The sequence below is a fragment of the Macaca fascicularis genome, chromosome 6, assembly GCF_037993035.2.
Source record: "Macaca fascicularis isolate 582-1 chromosome 6, T2T-MFA8v1.1".
Classification (NCBI taxonomy): domain Eukaryota; kingdom Metazoa; phylum Chordata; class Mammalia; order Primates; family Cercopithecidae; genus Macaca; species Macaca fascicularis.
This window is the reverse complement of record NC_088380.1, coordinates 1187535-1208515: the sequence shown is the minus strand read 5'-3', so window position 1 is coordinate 1208515 and position 20981 is coordinate 1187535. Positions and strand designations below refer to the sequence as shown.

General features: G+C 47.8%; 1 protein-coding gene across 11 annotated transcripts in view; it reads left to right on the top strand.

Moving 5' to 3' along the window:
• Positions 1 to 20981, top strand: part of ZDHHC11 (zDHHC palmitoyltransferase 11) — a 125488-nt gene that overhangs the window by 13795 nt on the left and 90712 nt on the right. For all 11 annotated transcript variants that reach the window (XM_065546037.2, XM_073993051.1, XM_065546044.2 and 8 more), the window contains 5 exons: positions 983 to 1138; positions 6851 to 6966; positions 10520 to 10554; positions 14000 to 14087; positions 17068 to 17102. In XM_065546037.2, the coding sequence (XP_065402109.1) occupies positions 983 to 1138; positions 6851 to 6966; positions 10520 to 10554; positions 14000 to 14087; positions 17068 to 17102 (430 nt within the window). The remainder of the gene's footprint in view (positions 1 to 982; positions 1139 to 6850; positions 6967 to 10519; positions 10555 to 13999; positions 14088 to 17067; positions 17103 to 20981) is intronic.

Sequence of the window (20981 nt, the reverse complement as noted above, 5' to 3'; positions counted from 1 at the left end):
GTTGTCTGGGCCGTCACCATGGGGGATGCCAGGAGAGAGTGAGAGGCAAGAAGTGGCCGAGACGGCGTGTGCTGGCTTCTCTCCCGGAACATGCTGCTTCCACACGGCAGTGCCAGTGGCTCGGTGTGAGTTCAGTGACTGTGGACTGATGATTTCCTGGGTTTGCTGTTCCAGATGATTCTGCAGGACTTTAAAACCAGCAGGGCCCTGAGCAAAGCAGCTCCTTGTTACCATGGGCTGGACTCGTCGTGATGTCACGGCTAAGGGGGCCGTGTGGGGTCCAGCCTGGCCCAGACACATTGAGCTGCGGTCCCATCTGGCCGACTGTGGTGTTTTCCTTCCTAGATGGCCCCCGAGGCCACCAGTTCCAGAGAGGGTCCGTCACCCAAAGACATGACATCCACGCTGAATCCAACCTTCTGCCATTCTGCCTTACCCGACCCTCTCCCATTCTACCTTGTCTGACCCTCTGCCATTCTGCATTACGCCTGATTTTTGGAAGTGGTGTGGTTTTGAGCGTTGGCAGCCCAGTGTCTCAGAGGACCGTAACTTAGAAATGACCCCAGGCGAGAGCTGTGGCTTTCCTGTTCTATTCGAAGGCGGCTGTTTTAGGGTGCAGAGGGCCCAGGGACATAGCGTGGGCCATGAGGAAGGGATGGGTGCTGGGGCCCGGCAGAGCTGGCAGGCGCTGTGACCCCTGCACTTAGTGAGGAAGGGGTGAGTGCTGGGGCCCTGGCACTTAGTGACCCTGTCGGAGCCTCACCTCCTAGATCCATAAAGCAGGGATCATAAAAACCAACCGCAGGCAGCAGGACCCACAGGGCCTTCAGGTACGGGAGGCGTCCACTTGGGCAGGGAGGCTTCCCTTGCGCCGGCTGTCCCCACGCTGCCCCATCCCCAGCAAGCTCTGGTCTGCGACGTCCACCTGATGTGGCGCCCGTCAACAGGTGCTGGACACAGTGTCCCTCTCTTGTCTCGACAGATGTCAAGAATACGAACACGTGGCTGCTGTTCCTTCCCCTGTTCCCGGTGCAGGTGCAGACCCTGATAGTCGTGATCATCGGGATGGTCGTGCTCCTGCTGGACCTGCTTGGCTTGGTGCAGCTGGGCCAGCTGCTCATCTTCCACATCTACCTGAGTATGTCCCCCACCCTAAGCCCCCCGATTCCCCCAAGCCTGGGTGGTCAGAGCTGCTCATCTTATGCATCTACCTGAGTATGTTCCCCACCCTGAGCCCCCCATGCCTGGGGCCGGTGTCTTTGCCCCCCGTGTTCGCATGTGTTCAGGGTCAGCCTGTCCCAGAAATGAGATCATGGGCAAAAAGGGCAAATCACAGGAAGAAATTAAAGCCATGAGGGCCCAGCAGGCCCAGCAAGGAGCTAAACTCACACAGAGACCTGCAGGAGCAGTGCCGGGTGCTTGAAGTAACAAGTTGAAAATGTTCAGAGACAATGGAATGGGATCTATTAGAGAAGAACAAGACATTATGAAATAAGAATAGGACATTATGAAATAAGAACAGGTGGACTTAGAAAAGCAGCAAGTAGAAATTCTAACAATGAAAAATGTTACAGGCAGGTAGGTCATCCACTAACCAGACAACTGAAGCGAGAGTTGGTGGTCTTGCTGAGTCTCACAGCGGGCACAGCAGTAGGTGGTCAGTCATGTTGCTGAACCAGGGAGGGTAAACTCTCCAGCCCCAGGGAAACCTGTTGTTGGAAGTAACAACCACCTCCCTGCTCTTGGCATCAGCCGTTTTGGTCATGGTGGGCCAGCTGCAAAGCATCTTCCATTCTCTGAGCAGTGGTGGCCCTGAGGCTGTGGCCTCTCAGGGGGTTTCTTTGGACCCGGGCAGCAGAATGTGTCCAGGCCAGCCCCCAAGAATGCCCTGCTCCCAACAGCTTGGCCAACCCCTGGTCAGGGCGGAGGGAGTCGGGTGGGTCAGCCTCTGGGCTCGCCTCCGTCTGCAGAGCGGCCCCTGTCTGCAGCTGTGGTGAGAATGCGCAGCTCAGAATGAACGTGCACCACCAAGAGGCTTGTTGTTCATAACCAAAGGTTACCCTACAAACCACCGTCCCCACACAACCCTGGGAATGTTTTATAACACACACCTCTAACGCACATCTTGCAGTCACTGTTGTGTTGCCTGAAGGTTGAATTTTTTTTTAATGAAAGTGCAGTGAAGATCACTGGATTAAATCCTACGGACAGAGTGCTGAATGTGGTGTTTTCAGAATTTTAATTTTGGACGTCAAGACCAGTTCCCGTATAGAGTAGGTGCTTAGGATGTGTTTACTGAATGGAATGGAACTAAAGCCTCAGATGTAACTTCACAGAGACACGCTTCTGCCTTGTAGAATGTCACAGGCTGCCCGTTCCTGAAGCCTAAACCGTTAGGCGTGAGAAGTCATTTGGGCCTCCTTCAAAACTCTCCACCCCTCTTAGAATCAGGAAAATTTTTAAAAGTACTTTCTAGAATTATCTAGCAATCTTTCTTATATTTAAATATTTTTGGGTTTACCACAAAGGCTTTCCTGGAGTTTCACTCCACCCAGAATTCATCATCTCTCCTTATCAGGAAATCTCTCGCCCTCAGAGGCTCAGAGTCAGGGCAAGTCCCCCCACAACACGAGAATCGGCCAAGCTTGGGCCGAAGCCCACATGGTCTTTTCCACACGTGCCGCAGATTAACGGACGCCCAAACTGCCCAGTGGTACCAAGTCTGCACTTGTCATTCTTTTCCAACTTTGTGCACAAAATGTTTCCTTGGGTTAAAATAGTCAATGCCAACTGTGTGCTGAGCACGTGAGGGGGCTGCAGGCTTCTGTGGGCGAGGCATGGTCACCTGCACACTGGGACGAGAGGATGAAGAATGAGACAGGAACAAGTGTGGACGGCCTTTGTGCTGTGAAGAAGCTGGCCCTCGCCTCAGGCGGCGGAGGAGCAGGGGGCAGCAGCAGGCACGGGGGTGCGGTCCCAGGGGCCAAGGAGACTGTGCCTGACCTGGGCGTCGCCGGGACTCTCCTGCTTATGGTGGATCCAGAAGCCCCCAGAGGAAGCTTGACCCATGGAAGGTGCTGGAGCCCGAGAGGCCATCAACTCCTGGTGCACTCTGTGCCCGAGTGGCTCTGCCAGCCCTGGCCACGGCCACACAGTGCAGAGCATGCCAGGAGCTGGCTGCCGCTCACACATGCACTGTTCAGTGGGCATATGAGGGGCAGAAGGCCAGGCCCCCAGCACACGGCCCACCCCGAGGGCCGACACCAGCACCCTGTTGCTCCTGGGTGCCTGGCTGTAGTCCTGGAGGCAAAGTGGTCACCTGTGTGCTTGACCATAGGTACAGACACCACCTATTGCTTCGCCCCTGCATTTGGGACCAAGCTCAGGGGCGCCGCTGACGGCTACACCGTGTACCTCTCCTTTCTCAAGGTTTCTGACCCGCACGTGACTCCCACGCTGGCCCTGGATGTGGCACCGTTGGTGCTGTGGAAGCCTGTGCTGCTGGCATTTGGGGAGGCGTGGCCCACACACAGACTGCTTCCTGAAGGGTGTGAAGTCCCAGAGGACGAACTTTTGCCATCGGGGGGCGTCAGCCATTTGTTCCTGTCTCCTGCAGTGGTACCTTCCCCACATCAGAGACCAGCGAGGAGATGCCCCCGCCAGGCTATGTCAGGCCTGGGGAGAGCAGGGAAGTGCAGTGGGCCTGAAGCCATGTAGGACTGGGAGGGATGGCCTGGTCTGTCCTCCGAGCCGGGCACTGCGTTTGCAACGGGCTCCTTCAACACAAAACCCAAATCAGGTGTGGCAGAAACATGAAAGGACAGGCAGGTGGGTGCTGTGGGCAGACAAACCCACACGACCACAGCAGACAGCATGATGCCTGGAGGCACGACGCCCTGGCCTAGTCCCGCCCCCATGACCCGGAGCCTCCCTGGGCAGTGACTCCAGGACAGCTGGGAGCTGCTTCTCTACCTGGCAGGGCTCCCGGCTCCACAGCCCCAGGCGACTCCCAGCCTCCCTTGCTTTTGGCCTCTGAGACCGTCAATGCAGGAGGTGTCTCACCACAGCCTCTCCTGGTCACCCAGTTGGCCCCAGGGGCTCGGGAAGGGCCCCCAGAGGAGTCATGCCAAGGAGGGGACCTGCACACAGCAGGGAGGTGTGGCCACGAGCCCACCCAGCTGGCTCAGGGCTTGTGTGGTGTGGAAGAGGCCAGTGCAGAGCAGCTGATGGGACCTTCTCCCTCTGCAGGGCCTCGCCCCCGGTGTACGTACTGGCAACCTTAGGCACCTGCCCCTGGCTGGTCAGCTGCCCCTGGACCTGGGAGACTGGCTCTGGGCATGGGCTAGAGTTCCCTTTCCCAAACAGCTGCTGAGGCTCCAAGGAAGACCCTGGACTCCTGCTAAAATGCAGCTCAGTCCCCACCCACCCATCCTGTGGCTGCCTGTGGTGCGGGGTGGCCTGCTGTGGTCGTGTGAGTTTGTCTAGTGTGGAGACATCCCAGCTGAGCCAGAGAAGCCACAGAAACCATGTCAGGGGTCCTGGTCACCGAGGCGTTTCCCGAGGATCTGAATGTGGGCAGGGCAGGCCTTGAGAAACACGGGCCACCTTGTGCCCGACATCCCAGAGGGAAGCCAGGGACACAGAGCTGGCAGGCAGCCTCCAGAGTCATCCATACATCATGGCGAGCTTGCAAACACAAGGAAGGGTGGCCTGGGGAGCTGTCTGGGACTCCAAACTAGCAGCACTTAAAGGCCCACTGAGGTCAACGTGAGGACGGGGCCTCCGCGGGCCCCTGGGTCCCAACCCAGGCAACTGGAGTGATGAGTGCTTCCATGAGCGGAACACGGGCCACGGGTCTCTCAGACCTTGACGGAGCCAGGGCTGAATGTGTTGATTTTAGGGTATTTAGACATCAAAGAATAGATTTCCAGGACAAAGTGGGTAGATTGGTTATTGTTAGTTGTGGTAAAACTGCCCCATAACGTAGCTGCTCAGTGCAGCACGTCATCACCTCAGCCTCTGTGGTCAGGAGGCCAGCACCTCTGAGCTGTGTCTCTGCCAGGGTCCCTGGAGAGGTGTCCACTGGGGCTCTGGGCTGTGCTCTCATCCAGAGGCCTGAGAGGCCATCTGCCTCCCACTCCATGAGGCTGAGGCAGCTGTGGAGGGTGGTCCTTGGGGCAAGGTCGCCAGTCTCCTGTGCAGGCTCCTGGAGGTGCAGCCTGGCCTGCATGTGTGTTCTGTTCCTCTGGGGGCAGGTGTCGGGTGGGGGGCCATGGGGAGCTGTGTCAGAAGCAGCTGGCCACTCAGACTTCATTTTGAAGCTGAAGGACGAACCTTGGAGAGTCCTCAGTGCTCGTGGTGAGGGCACAATTCCCTGAGCAGGTGAGTGATGTGGGGCTGCCTTCCAGAGATGGATGGGAGCCACATTCATGGTAGATTGTAGAGAAAACCTGCTTGATGAGGTCAGGGAAGCACAGCCTTCCTCACATTGCCCGGCCGGCCAGGGAGCCCCGACCATGCTGGAGACCCTGGGCCCGCCTGGGAGGTTTTGCGGCTTCCCTGCCCTCAACCTCACCATGACGCTCAGGTTAACTGTTTCCCACAGAGCTCACTCGCACCAAGTGGGCCTCTGGCAGCCACAGGGCACGCTGAAAATCTGGTTTTGATGGTATTTGTGCAAACCTGGGCAAAAGAACATATATTTTAACTTGAATATAAACAAGCACAAGTTCGTGTGCTCAAACCACGACAGGTTCTGGGGGGCGTGGAGGACTAGCCCGAGCCATGTAAAGCAGCCCAAGGCCCGGCCAGGGCCGAACACGCAAAACACTGCAGAGACGGGCTGGGCTGGCTGCAGGCAACTCCATAGGGCACCCACCGCCATCTGCTCCTCACTGCAAATAGGCCTCTGGGCGGCTGCCCCAGTCTCCAGAAATAGTCACGAGACATCAGCTCTCACGGTGTTGGTGTTTAGGGAAAGAAGCATGGAGATTTTGGCACCTCCCCGGAAGCTCGTGGCTGAAATAGGTGTAGAGTCCATTTTATTAACGTTTATTAAGACGAGTCTTTTAGATAAACGGGTGTCTCAGGTTTTCCTTTGCTTCGATGCGCTGCTTTGCTGCCTGCAGTGCAGGCCGGGTGGATGGGGCTCTGGCCGGCCTGCTGAGGTGGGCTCTGTGCAGGGCTGCAGGGATGTGACCTGTCTCGGCCCCATCAGAAGCTGTGCTGAGTGGCACTGACGGCACTCGTGTTCACCTCCTGGGCCTGGGGCTCTGAGCGCCCGCAGGAGTGTGTGGTCCCAGGACCCGCTAGCCAGCACCTCGGGGTGGCCGCCGCACTGTCGTCCTCTGACTTCGGGGTCTCTGTGAATCCCCCAAGGTGTGCCCCACCCCGTGTCCAGATGTGAGGAATCCCGCAGGCCACCCGGACCCTCAGACAGAGCGGCCCCTCCTGAGCTGGCCTCTGACCCCCGCCAGTGTTCCCAGGGGATGTGGAGCAACCTCTCAGGCTGCATGGTATGGGGGACCCAGGTCTGTGAGAGGCAGCTTCTCTTCTGACACCACTGACGTGCAGCTCAGTGAGGCCTTGGTGGGCAGGGGGATGTGGAGCGGTGCCGGTCCCCAAGTCACAGCTGCAGAGCTCTCTTGCTGACCATCAGCTAGCTGTGGAGCTGGACCCACGAGGCGCCTGCACCCATCCTGGCCTCACAGGGCCTGCGTGGTGGGCGGAGCACCGCTCCCTGCGCAGGGGCTGGGTCAGTGGCGCTGGCTGCCTTTCTGAACTGTCCTGTGGGCGCTGCGCAAAGCTGCAGGGCTGGTAACTTGTCCTGTTCCTCCTTTCCTCTTTCCAGAGGCCAAGAAGCTGACCACCTTTGAGTATCTCATTAAGACCCGCAAAGAAGAGAGTTCAAAACACCAAGCGGCGAGGAAAGATCCATGCACGCAAATGGAGGAAGGATTTCTCCAGGTACTGCTTGTGTCTCTGTTCCGTGTCTCAGGCCTGGGACAATGTCTAAGGTCGCTCTGGTTGGCATGCTCCTTTGCTTCAGGGTGGTGCAGCCTATGAACTCTGCTGTGAGTGTGTGTAGTGCGTGTGTGTCTGTGTGAGGCTATGTGCATGGGTGTGTCTGTGTGTCTTTGTGAACTTAAATACCAGAAATGCACCAATGACTTCCTAGTGCAAAGATAGTAATGGAACTGAGTCTCCTAAACATTTCTGTTTTTTTGAGACAGAGTCTCGCTGTGTTGCCCAGGGTGGAGTGAAGTGGTGAGATCTCAGCTCACTGCAGCCTCCACCTCCTGGGTTCAAACAATTTGCCTGCCTCAGCCTCCCAAGTCGCTGGGATCACAGATGTGTGCCACTACACCCGGCAAATTTTTATTTTTTTATTTTTAGTAGAAATGTGGTTTTGACATGCCAAGCTGGTCTCAAACTTCTGGCCTCAGGTGATCCGCCTGCCTTGGCCTCCGAATGTGCTGGGATTACAGGCGTGAGCCTCTGTACCTGGCCTGAAACACGCTTTTTAACTTAAGGAAGTTAGTTCCCTTTCCAGTTAAGGGACATGAATTATTATAACTAACTCAAGAAGACATAGAAAATCTCAATAGACATAGAGCTGCCGAGAGACTGAACTACTAATTTAAAATCTCCCAGTGAAGAAAAATCCCAGGCCCTGAAATCTTCATACATGAATTCTAGCAGAGATTTTAAGGAAAAAATATAATACCAACTACATACAGACTCTTTTAGAAAACAGAGAAGGAAGCAACACTTCCCAACTCATTCAGCAATGCCACCATCAACCTGACACCAAAAACACTTCCCAGCTCATTCAGCAATGCCACCATCAACCTGACACCAAAGCCAGGCGTTCGTAAGCCAATACATTCAGGAGACACAGGCAAAGACCACTGATAAGACCTTGGCAAACCAAATCCAGCAGCACCGGGCAGGACCATGCACTGTGGCCAAGTGATATCACTCCGGGGTAAGCAGTGGCTTAAGGCCTAGAAATCAATTACTACAGCTCAGCACGTTCGTCCAATAGAGAACAGTGACCATGTGATCAAGCCAATCAATGCAGAAAAGAGTTTGTTACCAGGAAGTTCCCATCCATGATTTTTAACAAATCTCAGTGACCTAGGAATGACAGGAAAGCACCCCGTGTACCTGACATGACATTTCCTGGTGAAAGGCTGGTGACCCTCTCTCTGAGGCTGGGCACAGGCGATGACGCCCCCTCCTCCTACTTCTGACGTTGCCGGAACATTCCGGCCGGCCCAACGCAGCAGGGAAAACGAAGGCACACAGAATACGAAGTAAAACTGTTTATTTGCAGGCAACAAAATCCTAAAAGTATGTTTTAAGACCCAGTTAAGATAATAAAATCGCTTAACAAGGATGTGGGGCACGTATTAAAATACATCCTCACACATCTCTATCCACCAGCAATGAAAAATCTGGGTTATATTTTTAAAACTTCATTTCACAATCTTATAAAAAAGAATAAATTCGACAAACCTTGTGCAAATATATACACTGAAAGCTACACACCATGACTGAGAGAAGTCAGAGATGCTCTATTGAGTGAAAAGGTACACAGCATTCATAGATTGGAAAAAAGTACTATTGAAAGAGCAATTTTCCCCAAACCTGATCTACAGATTTACCACAATCCCTGCTGAACCCCAGCAAGCTTCTGTTTTAGCAGAGATGACAAGGTGGTCCTGAAATACATATGCAAATTCAAAAGACCTAAACTATACTAGCCAAAACGATTTTGAGAAAAAATAAAATTGGAGAACTTATGCAACGAGACTTTAAATTTTGCTATAAAGCTGTAGCACTAAAGACAGTGTGGCGCTGACATGGAGAGAGACATAAAGTTACAGTAATAAAAACAGTGTGGCACCGACGTAGAGATAGATATACAGAGATGGACCAGAAGAAAGGTCCAAAGTTAAACTTTTCATTTATGGTCAATTGACTTTAAATAATTGTACTAAAATAATTAAATGGGGAGAAATTATAGTTCAACAAGTGGTACTATAACAATTGGATATCCACATGTAAAAGAAAAAAGAATGATTTGAGTTCTTCATACCTGTACAAAGATTACCCAGGACCACTTCATTCCCCACACAAAAATTAGCCCCAAATCCATCTGACACCTAAACTTAAAAGCTGAACATAGAGCACTTCTAGAAGCAAGTATGTAATGAAATCTTTGTGATCTTTAGTGAGACAAAGGTTTTCTTTGATATGACACCAAAATCACTGCCTATTAAAAAAAATCATAGTTTGGATGTTACCAAAATTGAAAATATTTGCTGTTGAAAAGTCACCATTAAGAAAATAAAAATACAGGCACACATGAGAGAGATTGCAGGTTTGGTTGTAGAAAACCACAATAAAGTGAACTTCTCAGTAAAACAAGTCACGTGAACTTCTGGTTTCCCAGTGTGTATAAAAGCTATGTTTACATGACACGTGTGCAACAGCATTATGTCTAAAAACTATGTGTCTGAATTAAAAGTGCTTTATTGCTGAAAGCTGCTTACACCGACACTCAAAGTGAGCACATGGTGCGGGGAAAATGGCGCAGATAGACTTGCTTGACCAGGGTTGCCACAAACCCTCAATTTGTAAAAAAAAAAAAAAAAAAAACAGCATCTGTGAAGTGCGGTAAAGCAAAGCACAATAAAGCAAGGTGTTCGTTCCTGTGCAAGCCACAGACAAACAAAATATTTTCAAGTCTTAGACTGATGTCCGGAGTACACAAAGACACAAAAGAGCTTTCAAAGTGCAATTGTAAAAAACAAACAAAAACACACAAACAAACAAGAAACCCAGTTTTTCAAATGGGCAAGAGAGCGGGGCACAATGGGAAGCTCCTATAATCTCAGTGCTTTGGGAGGCCAAGCAAGAGGATTGCCTGAGGCCAGAAGTTCAAGACCAGCATGGGCGTCTCTACAAAAATAAATAAAAATACATACATACATACATAAAATGGGCAAAAGATTTGAACAAACTCCTTACCAAGGTAGATATATAGATATATGGATGCCACATAAGCACATGGAAAAAAAGGTCAACATCGTTCTACATCAGGCAGCTGCAAATTAAAACCACAATCAGATACTACCACACACCCAGGCGAATGCCTGTCATCAAAAAGACAGACACCACTAAGGGTCAGTGAAGTTGTAGAGAAATTGCAAGTCTCCTGCATTGCTAGTGGGAGTTAAATGAGGGTGTAAAGTGCTACCACCTTGGAAGGCAGTTTGGCATTTCTTTAAAAGATAAATGTCTATGACCAGAATCCCACTCCCAGTTTCTCATCAGAGAGAAATGAAAACGTGTACACACGTAAGTGGTTCTGAGATCTGAACTCAGGACCCAAGAGAACTCCAGGTACCATTCCTCAAACCCACTAATAATAGACTTGACTTTTATGTAAGAATCAGCTGCATGTCGACAACTTCTTTTTTCATGTTACGAATTTCCGTTTACCCCACAGCAAGGAGACGGCGCCCTGGGCTCATCTGCACAGGGGTAAGTTGCCAGCTTCCTGCAGTTGCTTGGTCACTGAAGAATAGCTGTATTCTTTTCTTAACTCAAATGACTGGAAAATAATTCACCTATGATGAGACATTTTGACATCATGGGATGATGCAGTAGAAGATAAAATAGTTTTGTTTAACTTTGTTAAATTATACCAAATCATCTATCTCGATGTGCTTGTTTTACTTGCAGAAACTACATTCTTCACTCCCTTCTTCATAACTAACATCTAAACTAATGCACAAGAATAAGACCCCCTTATTTATTTCTACATCTCTCCATGAACACATGTGTAGTTGTGAGTCTGAATGTATTTCTGATGATCTCTAATAGTGTTTCATGTAAATTGTAAGCTCTGAGAGTCCAACCCGTTCCTGAGTCAAAGTGGTAAGTAAATGGGAGCTCTGGGGGCGCCTTGACCCTGGAGCCCCACCCAGCAGGGCCAGGGTTGGCTTCACAAACAGGGTTTCAGGAAGTGTCTTTGAGCCAGTGTTGTGCAGTGCAGGTCGTTTTATTTTGGAGGCTAAGAGTCAAAGGGCATGTGAATTTTCCTTCTTCACAGACTCTTTCTGATGACTTCCCCAAAAGGGTGGAGCAGTTCACACTTCATTCAACCCTGTCACTCTTTTCAGCATGAGATACTAATAGTATGTATAGTTTTATTCAAAGAAAATATGTAATATTTTAATATGCATTTGCTTACTACCATTAGGACTGAAGATTTCTTCATGTTTTGACCATTTTACCATTTTTCTGGTGTGAATTAACGTTCAACAGTTGGGTTATTTGGATTATCAAACATAGTGACTCTTTGCATATTAGGAACCCTATGGGATCTTTCACCGTGTAGAGGTTGTAAACTTTTCTGAAGCCAAATTTGTGAAAATTGCCTTTTATCTTGCCTTAAAAAGTCTTCTTTAAGGTTATACAAATATTCTCCAATACTCTTTGCTAATATAGTCCTATTTTTTGTTTGTTACCTTACATTTTGACTTTTCAGGCCAGATGGCATTTATTTTTGTATTTGGTAACAGAGGAGCTAAGGTTATTTAATCCCAACAAAGTAACTGTTGGTTTTCACCTCTTGTATTAGATAATATTCCTTTCCCCTCATACTGAAAGGCCCTTTCCTGGCTCGCTGTGTTTCCCTGAATGCAAACCAAGGTTTGTGTCTGGATGCTCGTCTCTGTCTCATGGGTCTGTGTCCTGGAGCTGCATGCACCATCTGTTTAAATTATGGAACCTTATTTAGCTACTGTATTTTAGTATCTGGCAGGCAAACCTCTGTCTAAAGATTTTTTTTCATTTTTCATTTACTTTAAACAATTCTTACACATTTGTTTTTAAATATGAGCTTTAAAATCACTCTGTCCAGTTTCAAGAAACATGAAATTCAAACTGGAGTTGCATTAGCCACAGGCCTGCCCTTGGGAGGGGCCTGCATCACAGCCCCCACGGAGAAGCAGCAAAGTGTCTGAATTTCACTTTGGACTATCATGGAACGGTGGTCCTTTAAGTAAAATAGAAAAATGCTTTCTCTGTGATGCATTTTGGACAAGATTAATAGAAACCTAAGTATAACCAGAATTGTAAACTTCCACTCGAAAACCAAAACAAAATGAAAAACAAAAAATTTTAATGATTGCCAAGTCAACGTATATACATTGTAGAAAATTTGGGAATGGCAAAGATTGCCAGGTAGAAATGAAAGTCATGTAGAGTCCCTGACTCACCCTTAGCCACTGTGGGCACCTGGCGTGGTGTCTTCCCGGTCGTCCTTTTGAATGATTTTTCTGTGTACGATGTGCATGAAGTGCTGATTTATAAATTCTAGTCACCTTGTACAACTGTTTTGGAGCCTGCTTTTGAACTTCAAATATTGTGAGCATTGTTCTCTTAAAGGAAAAAAGAATGGCTTGTATGGGTATAAATCATCCCGTCTTTGGGATCTGTTACGGTCCCCATTTCTGGAATAGTGTGTTTGATTTTCAGTCCAGTCTGTGCTTTTCTGACAGACTGATGAGCTAACCTCATGCGGAAAGGGTTAAGATGTTGCAAGTAGGATAAAGACAGTGCAAGTTGACAGGTCCTCTAGATGCCATGGGTACCAAGACACCCATCGCCCACCTTCTGTTGTGGGAACTGTTTGCAGGCCACCTGGCAGTTTGGAACACTTGCCACATGGACAGCTAACCACTCACAGCCATGGTCTTCACTGCAAGCCTGGCGTCGCCCATCACAGAGTTCCTCCGTATCGGGAAAGACATCTGCATCCTATGGCACTGTGCCAACACCAAAAAAATCCTGTCACTAAATGCCTGTGGAGAGAGAGATGTGAAGCACAGTCAGAGTTTAGGGGGAGCTTAGGGAAGGGTGCACGGTGTCTGCTGCAATGGTAGCTATCAGGCCGGTTCACAGAGAGCATTTCTTCGAAACGGTCCATCACAGCCCGTGTTTCCTCTGCGCTGCTTCGGGTGTTTCAATGCGGGGTGTGCTCATGCGGAGCAGACAGGATGCAAACGTGGACACAGCAGGGCCCCACAGGCTTCCCATCTAACTTGAGGGGGTTCCCATCAGTTCGTGTCCACCAGGTGGCTGGTGTTAGCTTCCCATTTACCGCAGCAAATTACTACCAATCCAGGCATTCAGCAAGCACTCCAAGTCAGCTCCGTGGGTCCAGGCCTGGCTAGCCCAGCGGGTCTGTGCCGAGGGCCTTGCAGGGCAGGAGGCGCGGTCGGTGGCCAGAGTCCTCTCTGAGGCTCCTGCGGAAGAATCTGCCCCAAGCTCATTCAGGACCCAGTGGGAATCATGGCTCTCTCGGGCTCCATGTAGCCCCCTCGAACTTCCTGTCAGCACTGGGTGTCGCATCCTCCCTCTCGGGCTCCATGTAGCCCCTCGAACTTCCTGTCAGCACTGGGTGTCGCATCCTCCCCCTGCTTTCAGTGTCTGGGTTCTTCCTCCTCATTTCTGTTTTTTGAGGCTCAGGTGATTACATGGGGCCTGTGTGGATAATCCAGTTCCCTCCTCCTATCTTAGTGTCCTCTGTCTGCTGCAAGAGATGGCCACGAATGGGTAACACTGTGGACTCCAAAGTGCCACTGTCCATTTGCCAATGAGCCAGGCTGCACCGACTGAGGACACACGCTGGCTGAGGCTCTGGTCTAGGGCGGGGCCCGCACAGTGGGAGGGGGCCCTGCTTTGCAGTGTCCGAAGTGGGAAGGAGTCCTGGTCCTTCACACAGGAAGCGCCTTGTGTTTCCCACTGTGCAGTAACCCGGGAACACTCAGGCAACCTCCCAGGAGCTGCTGGTCTCCTGGTCCTGAGGCACATGGTCCCCACAGCAGTGGTGCTTACAGGACACGCTGCAGCCTCCAGTGCCGCCCTGAGACCCCCACAAAACTGAGATGAGTTTCTCTCCTCCTGCCCGTCCCACCAGAGACAAGGCCAAGAATTCTCTGCTGACGTTTAAGTGCCTGTATCACCACTCCACTCCCTTACCCTCGGACAAGAGCTCGTCGGAACAGGTAAGTTACAGTCACCGGCAATGTACCCTGAGGATGGGGTCGTGTGCAGAATGTGTGGTCTGAGGTCCCCCAAGCTGAGGTTAAGGTGGTATTCAGAATGGAAGCACTCTGTGTCCAAGGGTGCTGCTCACGTGGGAATGATGGTGGGTGGAGCACGGAAGAGAGATGGAGTGAGAGGCAGGAACGTTTCCCAGCTGTGGGTGAGAGACACAGACGGGTACCAAAGCGGGAGCCCCCACACTGGAGCGCCACCGTCAGGCTGCAGTGATGGGCAGATGCCCAGGGCAGTCTCTGAAGTGCCCAGAAGACACAGCGAGGGACAGTGCTGTGATAAAGAACAGAGGGAAATTGTTAGCCGTGTCTATTCCCTAACAATAGAGGGAAATTGTTAGCCAAAAGCGTGTGGTTTTGTGTGTGGTGTGTGGTCACGTGTATATGTGTGAATGGTGTGTGTGTGTTACATGGACTCCGTGTCTGTCCTTCACAGGAAAAGACCAGCACGGCTGCCAGCTTTAGGGCCACGTATTTCTGTTCCTGGTCTGGGGCTGGCTTCCAGAGGTTTCTGCTGGGTCATTATTTATTTTTTAGAGATGGGATCTCACTCTGTCACCCAGGGTGGATTGCAGTGGTGGGATCAGGGCTCACTGCAGCCTCTACTTCCTGGGCTCAAGCAATCTTCCCACCTCAGCCTCCTGAGTAGCTCAAAGTCCAGGCGTGTGCCACCACACCCAGCCAATTTATTTTTTATTTTTTGTTTCTTAAGCGGTGGGGTCTCACTGTGTTGTCCAGGCTTGTTTGGAACTTCTAGTCTCAAGTGAGCCCCTAGCCTCAGCCTCCTATAGCACAGGGATTACAGGAGTTAACCCCCCCCCACCAGGGTGCAGGGGGGTCCTTTTGAGCAGGCTTTGTGAAGCGGCCAGTTTCTGGAGGTTACAGGTGACTTCCCCTTCTCTGTGGGGCGGGGCCTCCTCACCACACTTCCCCAGGACTTCAGGGAACAGGCTCTTGAGACTTGGAAATGAAAGGGGATCAGCCCAGCCTGGAGAAATAGCAACACTTGTGTCCAAGCCTTGCCCCTTGCCTGCACTTCCAGGGAAGATTTGGAGACACACTCAGTGGAAACAGATCAAGCCCCCAGCCCACCCCCACCCAGACTCAGCCACCAAAGTTCCCTCACTCCATGTGTCACACGGGCTCACGGGATTTTCTCTGCCTGCGATCGTCCGCGTGGACACCTGCTGCCCAGGTGCAATTGTGAGTCCCTCGGTCTCTCCGCAGCGTCTCGCTGTAGATGATGATTTACAGTCACTCTGGCGTGAAGCCACGTGACACCTGGTCTGAAGCAGAGAAGATCCGCTCAGCATGAGGTTGAATCCCAAGCCCGCATCTCTGTGGGCTACAGACAATCCTATGGAAGAGACTCCGTTGGTTCATTGTTCACCTCGGGGAGGAGAATTCCGTCTGAGCGTGACTTCACTGGCACCCGCGTCCGTGGCACAGCCCTGTGCTGCGCTCCACAGACCTGCAGTCCATCGCCTCCCCTCGGAGTGGGCCTGCGGCTGCAGACAGCGTTGTCCCAAGAAGACAGCCTGAGTAGATGAATGGAACAAACTGGAAACTCCATCACAGATCTCCTATTAAGAGGGGAAAACTTTAACATTTCTATAAAAATCATAGACTATCTTTATGATGTTTTAGGCAATGTTTTCTTTGATATACACCAAAAACACTATTTCAGAAAAAAAGATAAATTTGACTTTAAACATTTAAAATTATTTTTTCAATTGTACCATTAAGAGAACGAAAATATAAGCTACAGACCAAAATTAAATATTTGCAAGTCATATACTTGGATCGGGAATATTTAAAGAAGCGTGAAAACTCAGCAACAAGAAAGCAGCTCAGTTTTTAAGTGGGCAAAAAAGTTGAGCATACTCTTCACCAAGGCAACAATATCCGCGAGAAATAAAGCACATAAAATAGTGTGTAACATCATTTGACATCAGGGAATCGCAAGCTAAAACCACAATAAGATACCGCTGTGCCCCTATTAGAATGGCTACAAGAAACACGAGTAACAATACCACCAGGCACGGTGGTTCTCACCTGAAATCCCAGAGCTTTGGGTGGCCCATGAGGCAGGAGGATGCCTTCAGGCCTGGAGATAGAGACAAGTCTGGGCAACATAGCAAGATCCTGTCTCTTAAAAATATAATAATTAAAAAGAAGATGATCAATACCAAGTGTTGGTGAAGACATCGGAGAATTGGAAGTCTCATCCATTCCTCATGGGGATGAAAGATGATGCCACATCAGCAAGCACTCTGGCAAAGCTTTAGATGCGGAGCATATATTATCATGTGACCCAGCACTCCCACTCCCAGGTTCTTACCCAGGAGCATGGAAAACAGCATGTGTGCACATGTAGCAGGTGTTTTTCTTTGCTAGAGATTCCACAGGGAGGAGCCACACATGGGGTGTTGGAACAAGAAATATGTTTTCTCACATATCTGGAGGCTGGAAGTCCCAGAGCACAGTGTCTGCAGGGTTGGTTTCTCCCAAGGTCTCTCTCCTTGCCTTGTACATGGCCACCTGTTCTCTGTGTCCTCTCACAGTCTTCCCTCTGTTTTTGTCTCTGTCACAATCTCCCCTTCTTAAAAGGACACCAGTCACTGTGGATTAGGGCTCACCCTAATAGCCTCATCTCACGTCAGTTACCTCTTTCAATACCCTGTCTCCACATACAGTCACATCACTGGGTGTCAGTATGTCCCTATGAATTTGGAGGAGGATATAGTCCAGCCCATAATACAAGGAGTGGAAGGGTGCTGTGCCACCACTGAGATCCTATTCCATGATCCAGGCATCCCTGAAGTGCTGTTACTCAGAACTGACTAGTAATGAACTTGAATTTAGAGAGTAAGCTCAACATCAACAAGGTCTTTGTTCATCCTATGAATTTTGCTTCACTTCCCCACAGGAAGCCGATGATGAACCGAGTCCATCTTCACTTAGGTAAGTTCGTAAGCTTAATGGGCATGTTTTATCTATCGGTAACATAGTTGTACACTCGTCTGGTTGGCCTCGCAAACAGGATTTCCAGAAGTGTCTTTGAGCCAGTGTTGTACTGTGTAGGTCATTTTATTTTGGAGGCTCAAAGTCAAAGGTCATGTGCATTTTCAATCTTCACAGACTCTGTATGGTGACTGTCTCAAAAGGTTGGTACAGTTCACCCTTCCTTCAACTCTTGTCACTCTATCAGCCTGAGATACTAAGAGTATGTTTAGTTTTATTCCAATAAAATGTGATATTTCAATTGCATCTCTTTACTACCATTAAGACAATATTTTTTCATGTTTTGACCATTTACAGTTTTTCTTGTGTGAATTAATGTTCAACTGTTGGATTGTTTGGATTCTCAAATGTAATAGCTCTTTGCATATTAGGAACCCTATGGGATCTTTCACCATGTAGAGGTTGTAAACTTTTCTGACGCCAAATTTGTTAACATTTCCTTTTGTCTTGCTTTAAAAAGCTTCATTACTCTAAGGTTATATAAATATCCTCAGACATTCTTTTCTTATATAGTTATAATTTTTATTTTTATTTTATTTCAATAGTTTTGGAGAACAAGGTGTTTGTTGCATGGAAAAGATTTTCAGTGTTGATTTCTGAGATTTTGGTGCACCCACCACCCGAGCAGTGTACACTGTACCCAAGGTGTAGTCTTTTATCTGTCACCCTCCTCCCACCGTTTCCCCTGAGTTCCAAAAGCCCATTAAATCATTCTTACGCCTTTGCATCCTCATAGCTTGGCTCCCTCTTGTAAGTGAGATAGTATGATGTTTGGTTTTTCATTCTTAAGTTACTTACACTAGGAATAATGGGCTGCAACTCCATCCAGGTTGTGTGAGTGCCAATATTTCATTCCTTTTTATGGCTGAGTAGTATTCCATGGTATGTACATATATAGAGATCACAAATATATATCACCTTTTCTTTATCCACTGATTTATTTTAGGCTGGTTTCATGTTTTTGCAATTGCAAACTATACTGCTATAAACATGTGCGTGCTAGTATCTTTTTCATAAGATAACTTATTTTCTTCTGGGTAGATAGCCAGTAGTAGGATTGCTGGATCAAATGATAGTTCTACCTTTAGTTCTTTACAGACTCTCCATACTATTTTTTATATTGGTTGTAATAGTTTACGTTCCCACCAGCGGTGTAAAAGTTTCCCTTTTCAACACATCCATGCCAATATCTGTTCTTTCTTTATTTTTAAAATTATGGCCATTCTTCTAGGAGTAAAAAGTGGTATTGCATTGTGGATTTTATTTGCATTTCCCTGATAATTAGTGATGTTGAGCATTTTTTCATATGTGTTGGCCATTTGTATATCTTCTTTTGAGAATTTTCTCTTCATCAACTTTGCCCCCTTTTTGATGGGATGATTTTTTTTTTTTGAGATGGTCTCACTCTGTCATCCAAGCTGGAGTGCAGTGGCACGATCATGGTTCACTGAAGCCTCCACCTCCCAGGTTCAAGCGATTTCTCCTGCCTCAGGCTCCCAAATAGCTGGGATTACAGGCGCCCACCAGCACGCCCAGCTAATTTTCTTATTGTTAGTAGAGGCAGGGTTTCGCCATATTGGCAAGGCTGGTCTTGGACTCTTGATTTCAAGTGATCCACCCTCCTTAGCCTCCCAAAGGACTGGGTTTACAGTCATGAGCCACCATGCCCAACTGGATGATTTGTTTTTTTCTTGGGGATTTGTTTGAGTTCATTTTAGATTCTGGATATTATTCCCTTGTCATATGTATAGATTCTGAATATTTTCTTCCTTTCTGGGGTCTTGTTTACTCTGCTTATTGTTTCTTTTGCTGTGCTGAAGGTTTTTAGTTTAAAATAAAGAAAATTAAGATAAATTGCATCTATTTATCTTTGTTCTTGCTGCATTTGCTTTTGGATTCTTAGTCATGAGCTCTTTGCCTAAGTCAATGCCTGGAAAAGTTTTTCTGATGGTATCTTGTAGATTTTTGAATGCTTTCAGGTCTCAGATTTAAGTCTTTGATCCATCCTCAGTTGATGTTGTAAAAGATGCGAGGTGGGGATCCAGCTTCATTCTTCTACATGTGGCTTGTGAATTATCCCAGCACCATGTATTGAATAGGGTGTCATTTCCCCACTTGATATTTTTTTGTTTGTTTGCTGAAAATCAATTGGCAGTAAGTATTTGGCTTTATTTATGGGTTCTCTATTCTGTTCCATTGATCTATATGTGCCTATTTCTATATTAGTACCATGCTGTTTTGGTAACTCTAGTTTTGTAGTATAGTTTGAATTCAGGTAATGTGATGCCTCCCAAAATCATAAAGAGCAAATGATTTAGCCTCCCAAAGGACTGGGTTTAAAGTCCTTTGGGATTTGTTCTTTTTGATTAGTCTTGCTTGTCTTTGTGTTGTCTTTTTTGGTTCCATATGAATTTTAGGATTGTTTTTTCTAGTTCTGTGAAGAATGATGATTGTATTTTGATGGGACTTGCATTAAATTTGTAGATCGCTTTTGGCAGTATGGTCATTTTCACAATACTAATTCTACCCATCCACGAGCCTGGGATGTGTTTCCATTTATTTGCATTTTCTATGATTTCTTTCAGCAGGTTTTTGTAGTTTCCTTGTCGAGATCTTTCACTTTTTGGGTTAGGTATATTCCTAAGTTTGTTTTGTTTTGTTTTGTTTTGTTTTTTCAGCTGTTGCAAAGAGGATTGACTTCTTCATTTGATTCTCAACTTGCTCATTGTTGGCACTTAACAGTGTTGCTGATTTTTGTCTATTGATCTTGTATCCTGAAATTTTACTGAATTCATTTATTAGATTTAGGAGCTTTCTGGATGAGTCTTTAGAGTTTTTGAGGTATACGACCATATCATCAGTGAACAGGGACAGTTTGACTTCCTGTTTTCTAATTTGGATGCTCTTTCTTTCTCTTGTCTGATTGCTCTGGCTAGGCCTTCCAGTTCTATGTCAAAAAGAAGTGGTGAAAGTGGGCATCGTTGTCTTATTCCAGTTCTGAGGGGCAATGTTTTCAACTTTTCCCCATTCAGTATATCGTTGGCTGTGGGTTTGTCATAGAGGGCTTTTATAACCTTGAGGTATGTCCCTTCTGTGCTGATTTTGACGAGTGTTCTATTTATAAAGGGATGGTAGATTTTGTCAAATGCTTTTTCTGCATCTATTGAGATGATCTATGGTTTTTTAAAAATTCTGTTTGTTTGAGGTATCACATTTATTGACTTGCATATGTTAAGCCATTCCTGCATACCTGGTATGAAACCTGCTTGATGATGGTGTATTATCGTTTTGATACACTGTTTGATTCAGTTAGCTAGTATTTTGTTGAGGATTTTTGCATCTATATTCATGAGGGATATTGGTCTGTAGTTTTCTCTTTTTGTTATGTCCTTTTCTGGTTTAAGGTGAAACTGGCTTCCTAGAATGATTTACAGAGGATTCCCTCTTCATCTTTTGGAACAGTTTCCATGAGATTGCCACCAGCCTTTCTTTGGATGCCTGATAGAATTCAGCTGTGAATACGTCATGGACATCTTAGTTGGCAATTTTTTTTATTACTGTTTCAATCTTATTACTTGTTATTAATCTGTTAAGAGTTTCTATTTCTTCCTGATTTAATCTAGGTGGGTTTTATTTTCAGGGATTTACCAACTCCTCTAGATTTTCTAGTTTGTGTGCATAAAGATGTTCATATTGGCCTTAAATAAGATCTTTTGTATTCCTGTGGTATCAGTTGTACTATCTCTCATTTCATTTCTAATTGAGCTTATTTGGATCTTTTCTTTTCTTGGTTGGTCTTGCTAATGGTCTATGAATTTT